The sequence below is a fragment of the Mytilus trossulus genome, chromosome 3 (genome assembly GCF_036588685.1).
Source record: "Mytilus trossulus isolate FHL-02 chromosome 3, PNRI_Mtr1.1.1.hap1, whole genome shotgun sequence".
Classification (NCBI taxonomy): domain Eukaryota; kingdom Metazoa; phylum Mollusca; class Bivalvia; order Mytilida; family Mytilidae; genus Mytilus; species Mytilus trossulus.
In genome coordinates this window covers 32,018,796-32,029,001 of record NC_086375.1, presented here as the reverse complement: position 1 = coordinate 32,029,001, position 10,206 = coordinate 32,018,796, and the positions used below count along the sequence as shown (strand labels likewise).

The window sequence follows — 10,206 nt, the reverse complement described above, 5'->3', positions numbered from 1 at the left end:
GTCCTCTTCTTCTTCTTCTTTTGGTATACAATAGTCTATCGAATTGGATGATTACATACTGTTGGTATACGTGGACTAGTCTATTTACAAAACTTTTACCCCAATTTGCACAAAATGTATGTTTCTTTCTTATGTTCAATGTATACATGTATATATTTTAAATTGCGCTGTAGTTCCGTAACTTTCTATCCGGGCGTATAAACGAATCGTCGACAAGTGCGCACATTTTTTTAATCAACATTTCTGGAATGATCCAACTATGTCCTTTACTATTGACAACGAGTAAATATTACATTCTCCCAGAGACATATAATACAATTATATGTCTCTGATTTTCCCAAATTAACCCTTGGAAAAAATACGTATATTTGTATATCTTCAATTTTTTTTTTTTTTTTTTTTTTGGTATCATTTTTATTTTTATAAATAATAATCTTTACACCAGAAATTTTATTTATAAACAAGCGTATGAGTTAAGTAATGACTAGTATATTATATCACTTTCGGACACGCAAGACAGAGATGTATATTATACATGCACCTGATAGTTCAAAATGGAAAGTTATAAGTTATCGGCCGTGTACACTGATCAATACATACAGAAGTGAAACGATGCATGAACTTGCAAGCCCGACAGGAAATCGCTTGAATACCTGGACGTGTCACCTTACACCCCTCACAATACCTTTGGGAGTAATACCTTAAGCCATGCGGGTGATCAGTGGAGCGAAGATCCTAATTTATTTGAATAAAGTATATTACTTTAAAGAATTATGAACGAATTAGATTTTCGAAAACAATTTTCACGGAACACTTATTTATGATTTGAACTTTGACTTTTTAACTAATTCCAATATTAACAGTTTAAAAATAACAGACTATATGGTTATTAAAAAAATAAGAACATTTTCCGTATCAAGTTATTTAGTCAGATAAAACAACCGTACGATTGACAAGATATCGACACGTAATTACGACTACATCGGTTACTGTAGTTTTGTTTCTTTGTGGTTTATAGACATATCGTGATTTTTATTGGACAAGATAACAAAATGGCGGAACGCATAGAACTGATAATCAAAATTTAAAATCGATGGTGATCTCTTATCTAGCGGAATAAAACTTTAATATTTATAAATTTGAGCATTTTTATACAGAATGGACATAATATAAATTTTTGATTTTTTTGCGAAGTTTCCCTTTAACATCTAAAAAAATATTGTAAAGATACAAAACCTACAGAAAAATAATGTTTTTGCTTGATTAGAACAGACTCCATGTAGCCTCAAGTTTGTTTCTCTATAGTAAGTTTTGTGTAACATTATCGTAGGTGTTGGTTGGTATGTGTACCGGTGAGTTTGTTATTTTTTTAGTCAATTTGTTTGTAAGGGTGAATGTGTTCAGCTTTTATTGTTATCACAGACAGTACGAGGTTAAAACTGCATAAATTGTGTGAAAAGATTTACATTGAAAGCTCTAATGAAATGTTTCATTTCTGAATCGTTTTTTTTTTTACCTTTTTTGACCCCATATTTTTAGAAAATACTATCAGGATGAGTGAAGTTATGATTTTAATGATAGTTTTGTACCAATAATAAATAAAACATTAAACAAAATAGTTTTAGTAATTTGAAATTGCTGAGTTTACGAAAGAAAAGAAAAGACTTTCATTCATTGAATAAGAATTTCACCTGTAATGTATCTTTCAAAAATTATACGAAGGTCACATAATTAAGCATTATTTTTTTTTTCTTGTTTATATTGCTGTATTCTTAAAATGAGATTAATTACAATTGATTTTAATTACTATTTATTCAGAATTTTTTTTTTGCTTTAGTTATTGTGATGTTGAATCAAAGAACAAAAATTTGAGATTTAGTAATGCCATTTCTGGAAATTTTGAAAACAAAAATTATAACTAAAATTTTGTCTACAATAATAATAGAAAATTTAGAGTATGATACTGTAAATTCAGAAATTAATGTCAGGTTTTTATTATTGCGAAAAATGCCACTGAGTTGTAAACGCAATAATTTAAACTCGCATTTTGAAATATTTTTTATGAATTTAACGGGATTTTTCTCAAAATCGTAAAAATTAAAATTGCATATCAATCTTAAATGACAAAATCGCAATAATAAATGCATGCAACAATTTCTGAATTTAAAGTAGTGAATTAAAAAGATTTCTTTGAAAGACTTTGGAGTTTTTGCTTTTTAGGTAAAGATTGCATGAAATGCAGAAATTTACATAACTTTTGCAAGGTAACGCTATGAAATAGGTTAACAACAAATGTTCTCTCCAAATTACAATGCTACCCAAAGTTCAGGTTTAGTCATTTTCATTTCTATGTATGGACTTTGCATCGCTAGTTTTCAGTAAGATATCATAATATTTAGCATAACAGCAGAAGATTTCAGAATGTTGTTGTTAAGAACTACACTTACACATGTACAAAACATGACATGATATTTTTATTGGTCCTTACAAGCTCATATTTTTATTTTTTGTTTTCTTTATGTGTATATGTTAAGCCAGATATCTTTGTTTTTTTTTATTTAAGCATAATTTTAGAATTGTACTAAAGAAACAATGATACATTGAGAATACATGGAGAATATGTAGATTGAATAAAAGAATATGTAATAATGTTTATGATGTTAAGGGCATCAGTACACTTATAGGTGACTTATAAATGGCATATTTTGTAAATATTAGTTAAGGACATAATTTGTTTCACTGTTTTTTTTAATATGACTCATATTTCTAGGGTTTATTTGATGATGACACCCAACAGCTATAATTAATTGAAGCAGTTAAACTAAATTGGATGAATTTCAATAGGCCAATGTTACTAAAATATAAAACCTGTTATTTTTTTATGAGATTTACAAGAAAAACTTAATGTAATCCAACACAGTAAAGACTATTAGAACAATTGTATATGCCTCTTGAAAGAAGTGAATACTGAGTAAAGGAGGTTAGGTCTTTGTAGAATTCAAAAACAAAAAGATTTCTTTTTCTATTTGGCTTTCAACATATTAGTATTTCAGGTTTCTATTCTGATAGTTGAGCTGTCTCTTTATTTTTTTAAATGCAGTTGACCTAGATAATCTTTGGTGTATGACTAGTCAGATTGTTCAAAGTGCAAATTTTCTTATGATATAATCATATTGAGCAAGTTGGTAAAAAAAATAGTGAAATAATTTACCTGTCAATTTATTGTTACTATTAAGCAACATTTTCTTATCATGTATTAATTGTTCAGTTTTCATATTATTTCATACAAGCTGAACAGAAAAAGTTTAGGGCTATGAATCTTAAAGCAATGCAGGTTTCATTGTATTATTATATTATCAACTTTGATTAAAGCCATGTTCCATAATTGAATGTATGAAAGAGTCAGGATGGATATTGATTAAATGTTAACTGTTTAATTTTTTTTATAGCAGCTTTAAGAACCATACAGAAATTGACAAAAAAGTTGGTTACTAGGATTATGGCAAAGTGTCTTTCTCCATATCCCTGTCACTAACACACGCACATTTAAATCTATAGCTCTCAAATGAGATCTGATCTACTATATATTCATAGTGATATTAGATAGTGAGTTTTCAGCTTAAAGTGCTAAGATATTTTTATGTAGAATTTTTAATTGCAAAATAAAATCCAAATAGGATGTAGTGTGCATAAACAGTCGATAACAAATATTGCTGGTAATTTTGCAGTAGTATCTAGTATAGGATATTGTAATCAGATTATGTTCTCATACATTTTGAGCACTTTAGAGCTTTGTTTTTACTCATATATCATATGAAATTGTTATTGTTATACTTTTGTCTTCTTTGCTGTATCAATAGAAATATCATGTTAGAGTTAAAAGTGATTATGTTTAAATATTTTATGCATGTTATAGAGTCCATGTATGTTTCGTCTTGTTATCTTTCAGATTTTTATTCTACGGCTTGATCAGATATCTCAAATGATTTTATCAATGCACTCAAAAGTCAAATTTGTATTCTCATTGGTATTTAGATAAACAGGACTTTATTTAGAAGTCTTAAGTAAAATATTCTGTCTGATATGAAATAAAGTATAAAACATAATGTTTGATGTATAATTTTAGAACACCTGAGTTACGTTGAATTCACTTAGGGTCTAGTTTGAGGTATTGCTATAACTTTAGTCTTGCAAAAAGTAAAATCACAAAAATACTTAACTCCAAGGAAAATTCAAAACGGAAAGTCCCTAATCAAATGGCAAACTTAAAAGCTCCAACTCATCAAAAGAATGGATAACAACAGTCATATTCCTGACCGGGTACAGGCATTTTTTTATGTAGAAAATGGTGGATTTCACCTGGTTTTATAGCCAGCTAAACCTGTCACTTGAATGTCAGTTGCATCAAATTCCATATATGACAATATTGACAATGATGCATGAACAAAACAAACAGAAATAAAAGGTAAAAATGTCAATAATACAGCAGTCAACATTGTGCTTTAATCCTAATCACTTAAAAAACATCAGTTAACAGTTCACAGTTATCTTGATTCCTCAGATCCTCAACATCTTTAAAATTTAAATATGGACACAGTCACACTGCCCCCTTTACAAAAGCTGTTGTATATTCATCACATTCGAAAGAAGCTTCATGCACTATCCATTCAAAATGTCCTTCCCTATACAAGTTATATTTGGAAACCATTGTTACCTACTCTACAAGCTTGCAGTTATCTTTTTAGATATTGCCAGTCACAGACATTTTTGACTGGTTTGCATTGAACAAGATGAAAAGGAGAACAGATCTTCTTTAAAAGTTTCTTTTGCCAAAAAATCTACTTGGGCAATATTCATCATCATAATACAGTTCACACCAAAAATAAATCCCAACTTTAAAGATCAAACTTTACCTTTCATCTCTTATACCTATATACCACAAATTCCTAGTATAATTTTTAATTACAGACAATGTATTGCATGATCTCAATATTCACACCTTCAAATCTAAACCTCCTGCTTTCATCTAGTCATTTCCCCAATTATATAATCAAACTTGTTATGTTTTTACTGGTGACTAGAACATTTAAAATAAATTCATAATTCTCTCTCTGAATGGGTTAAGGCTGTGATGTTGTTGATACAAATTAAAATTAAAAACTAAATGGGTCTATGAATACAAATGCTACTTTGATCTTTTAAAATCTAGATATTGCTAAGCACCTGTCCAACCTTCATGATATCCACGTTGTAGCCACAGATTAAACCAGATAAAACATCTTTCTTGTGTGTAAATCACATCAGATAAACTGATTGATAAAGGAATAAGGTATTGACAATTCGCTTTGAAACTCCACATATACCAAGACACTTCCCAAGGAGGTAATCCTAAATATAATTAAAGGTTTGTTCTATGTTCCTTTTGAAATTACAAATTTTGTATTTACATTTGCAATACAAGGGTTGCCTCATATGGAGCAGGATCTATTTATCATGCTAGAGCATTGTTTTCACACCAGGTTTTTGGTGGGTTTCATGTTGCTCAGTTTTTAGTTTTCTTTGTGGTGTGCTGCTCTTTTTCAGTTTCCAGCCATAACGTTGTCAGTGAGTATTTCACTAATAACTGTGTTATAGTAGTCTTAACCAAAGACATATAATAATTGTATTACCTCAGCTAATAAGTATGGATATGACTATGTTATCATATGAGGTGGGCTTGATACAGGATTTTCATTTTTTTTAGCATTATCTTAACTTCATGTTCCGCTTTATAGACGATGTTCTATCACTTGCTAAATAATTAAAAGTTTGGTGACTAAAGTTGAACACATTATTCTATCCAATGTAATTTGAAATACAGGATACAACATATCTGAAACTCTCGGTTGTCTCAGAACGAATACAGTAAAGTCTACCTCATATCTTTACTTACATCTAGAAATTGACAAGGATGGTGTGTTGAGAACAAAACATTACGGCGACAAAGGATGATTTTGATCTCCCAATTTTGTGTTCCATTGCTATGTTGCAACATTCCAGCAGCTCCTGCATATGGAGTTAATATACCCCAGTTGATACAATATTCAAGAGATTACATTTCCTATCATGATTTCTTTGATAGAGGGTTGATGCTTAAAAGGAAATATTTTAATCAAAGAGTTCCAAGAAATAGTGAAATTATCGCTTTTATTTTACGAACGCTATCATGAGGTGGTTGACAATGAAAGGAATACCTGTAGGATCTGCTTACCATTTCGGGATCAACCAGGGTTGTGTTGTTCGGTCTTTCGTTTTCTAGGTTGAGTTTTTGATAGATAAAGTTGTTTGTCCATTGGGTATCTCGGGTTTTTTTTCAGGAAATAATGTTAAAAAGAGATTTTGTAATTATTCCTCATTTCTCGATGATCAAGTGGCAATTATGGCAATCATATTTCCCATTGGATCCTTTGGAAACAAATTGGATACACGCAGTAACTGCTTTGTCGTCTAACCTTGGTATTGAAGGATGAATACCCGAATTGCCTCAATAAAACAATCAGTAATTTCATCCAAAGAATCCGTTTGGCAATGCTAAATTCTGCTAGTTCAGCATTAAAATTTCTTGAATAGCTTAGAAAAATTATACTTAGGGCCGATTCCTACCAACTTATGGTAACCAGATACATATAAAACAGTTATATTAAGTATTATATGTCTCTGTGGTAATTGAGTAGGATTATTGGGTAGAGAGGACCTCTAGACATTGGGCTAAATCTTGGACTAATATTCTAATAATCCGAGGCTCAATACTCAGCTGAGCATCAATCCTGGATAAATTAATCATAGGTCTTCTATTTTCCTTTGGAATTTTAACCGAAGAAGAAGAACTTGATCTTTCATTACTGTATTGGATATAAAACTTCATAAGTGTTCTTACAAGTAACGTTGAATTTGTGTCTTCAAAGTCCTACACGAAATCTCTTTCTAAATCATCAACAGCAATCAAAGCCGGGCTTAAAAAACAAACAAAAGAAACCCCACAAAAATACAGAACTCAAAGTTATTGTGAAAATACCTATTCTAAACGGGAGGCGTGTATCAGATGTGGATACCAAACAAATCCAAAGATCTATGAAGTACATATATATAATTAAGGTTTATGTACCCTTCTGTAGCCATTTTAGTACGAATTTTTCAAACCTCAATTGTATCAAAACTACAGATATAATGAATAATAGAGATAGGCCATTTAGTACATATTCCAAGGGGAAACTTGATTCAAAGCATTATTTATTACTCTTTTATTGCATTTGATAGAAAAAGAGGACTTTGTGGCAAATAAATCAAGATTTTTATAGAAAATCCACAGCCTTTAATACAGAGATTTTTGTTATAAAATTTGAAACATAACTTTCTCACTTGATTTTCTATGATGTGCTAGTGTTTATTTTTTTTACAAAAAGTTCTAAGCAACCTGTAAATTCTAAAACACCTCGTGCTGAGTCACAAAAGTCGAGCGCACCCTAAAAGGTGTACTTGATTTTGGCCATATTTATATTTGTTTTAACCAATAACTACATTTATAAACTTGTTTTAAGGAAATCAAAGCTAGCACTGCATGCACTAATCCTATATCTATCAGTCATCAAATTGCCAAATATGAGAGTACAAGGATAAAGGCTGTGGATTTTCTATAAAAATCTTGATTTATTGGCCACAAAGTTCTCTTTTTCTATCAAATGCAATAAAAGAGTAATAAATAATGCTTTGAATCAAGTTTCCCCTTGGAATATGTACTAAATGGCCTATCTCTATTATTCATTATATCTGTAGTTTTGATACAATTGAGGTTTGAAAAATTCGTACTAAAATGGCTACAGAAGGGTACACAAACTTTAACCTAAGACTCTTTCATCCATCTGGGTTTACTATCTCTTTCATTTTAGTATTAACAAGGATTGGTATAGTAGTATACAAGTCCTTGTTATAATCTACAAACCAACATCTACGTGGTTAAGCTTTGTGTGCTCTAACTAGTGGAGGAGGATATAGAGGAAAGAAGAAGATACCAGTGCAAGAGGTCAAAATTGAGAACAAACTAAGAAGACCATAACGATAATGCATATCTTCCTGCTTCTAAATTGTTTTCTCTTTCCAGTTATAGGTGAATATTGATAATCAAGAGATGGAAATGTGTTTTGTTCTGAAACACAACATGCATTTAGGTTTTAGCTAGTAGTTGTTAGGCCTTAAAGTTAACATAAAACGTTTCCAACTGCACAGAGGATAGTTTATTTAATGTAAATTTATGAGGTGTATAAACATGCCATTGTTTAATCATTAACCGAGACACAATTAAAAAATAGACTAATCACATCTAAACTGGTCCGCCATTCCATCTTAAGCTTCGCACCAATCCCTGTTGTGTTCACTTATCGCTACACTGAGTCAAGTTCCTTCGTTGCGAAGCTTTAGATCAAATGGCAGACCAGTTTAGTAGCAATATGTGAGCACAACAGGGGTCCAGTTTAAATCACATAACACATTCATCACAAATACAAATACAAATACAAATACAAATATTTTATTGGCACAAACACAATTACAATAATTGGCAAAGGCCCATATTACAGTGCATTACAACAATGAATACAGCATACATTTACTAGTATTTAAATATGTTATAAATAAGAAGCTAAAATCTCGTTTCTATACATCAGACATTTATGTATATAAGAACTAGTCACTTTCAGGACTTTTAAAGAATTACTATTAATACAACTATTAATATTTAGCTGATTTTCACTACAACATGTAGGAAGTATATTTAATATCTTATTTTTAAAGTTAAATCTATAGTTTGAAAAAAATTCACATTTCAGTAAAAAGTGATTTTCATCTTCTACCTCACCTGATTTACATACATTACAAACTCGTTCGTCGGTGGCTAAACCTAGATATCGCCCCTTTTCAATAGCAAGATTGTGTGCACTCAATCTAATTTTACACAGAGATGACCTTTCTAATCTATTACTTAGAACATCAACATAAGAACTACGCTGCTTTGAATTATGAAATTGTTGGTAAAATTTTAGTTTTGATGAATCATGAATTTTTGATGATTGATCCTGTGTGCACTGATCAATCACTCGTTGTTTAATACTTGGTAGATATTGTTTAATAGAAAAGTTTCCCCCAGCTAGGTTTGAAAATCCTAGATTGTTAAAAATAGAATAAAGTTTCTTTGTCCAGGGGTTATTTTTTTCAGTTGCCAGAAAAACTTTGGATATAAGTGCGTTTTCAGACCTTAAAATATGATCATAAAACTTAATACAAGAAAATGATATTTTTGAGCATAACGGTAGCCTGCAAAGTTCAGCTCTACAAGCAGCATTAATTGCTTTACAATGAACACCTAGAATTTCTTTTATGAATTTCATATGGAATTTTTCCAAAATGGAATTGTCTCCCGAATTATCAAAAACACCCCAAATCTCACTACAATACAGCAATATGGGGCTTACTAATGAATCAAATAATTTTTCTAAAAGTTTACAAGGATTATCCAATCCAATTGTTTTTTTAATCTTAAAACATGCTTTCCTAGCTTTTTCCATTAGTAAGGATACAGCTAAGTTAAAGTTGCCATTACACTTTAACATTATTCCCAAGTAGCAATATTTGGAGACAGTTTGTATGACATTATCATTATAAAAAAACTCATTTAGATATGTTTTACCATTAGAGTTAAAAACTAAAACCTTTGATTTTTGAACATTAACCTGTAGCTTCCAATTTGAGCAATATGTACTAAGAGTATTGAGACTGGCTTGCAAACCAGTTTTGCTTTCTGATAGTAATACAATATCATCAGCATATAGTAAACAATTTACAGACAAATCACCAACTCTAACTGGTTCACAGCTACCATTGAATAAATCTTTTACAACATCATCAATAAAAATATTAAAAAGTGTGGGGCTTAAAACATCCCAATTATTGGACTAATCTAATCATGAAAATTATAAACAGGTTGATCTGAAAAATAAAGGGATTGATAACTAGGCTCTGTGTCTCCTATAAGACACCTGTTAAATGCAGCATTTCGGTGCATTTCTGGCATTCAACCAAAGGTCTACCATTTTTCTTACTCTTCTCAGGACTACAATACTTATTGAACACATACAAAAAGATCTATGAAACAAATTAACATATATGATAAAAAAA

The 10,206-nt window shown here is 30.4% G+C and overlaps 1 protein-coding gene across 1 annotated transcript; it reads right to left on the bottom strand.

The window, feature by feature from the left end:
- Nucleotides 1–8,542: 8,542 nt before the first annotated feature.
- Nucleotides 8,543–10,121, bottom strand: LOC134710671 (uncharacterized). Its single transcript, XM_063571058.1, has 2 exons — nt 10,108–10,121; nt 8,543–9,903 (listed from the first exon to the last, which is right to left on the bottom strand). Exons 1-2 carry the CDS (start codon nt 10,119–10,121, stop codon nt 8,661–8,663), a joined length of 1,257 nt encoding a protein of 418 aa, XP_063427128.1. The 3' UTR covers nt 8,543–8,660.
- Nucleotides 10,122–10,206: the final 85 nt, after the last annotated feature.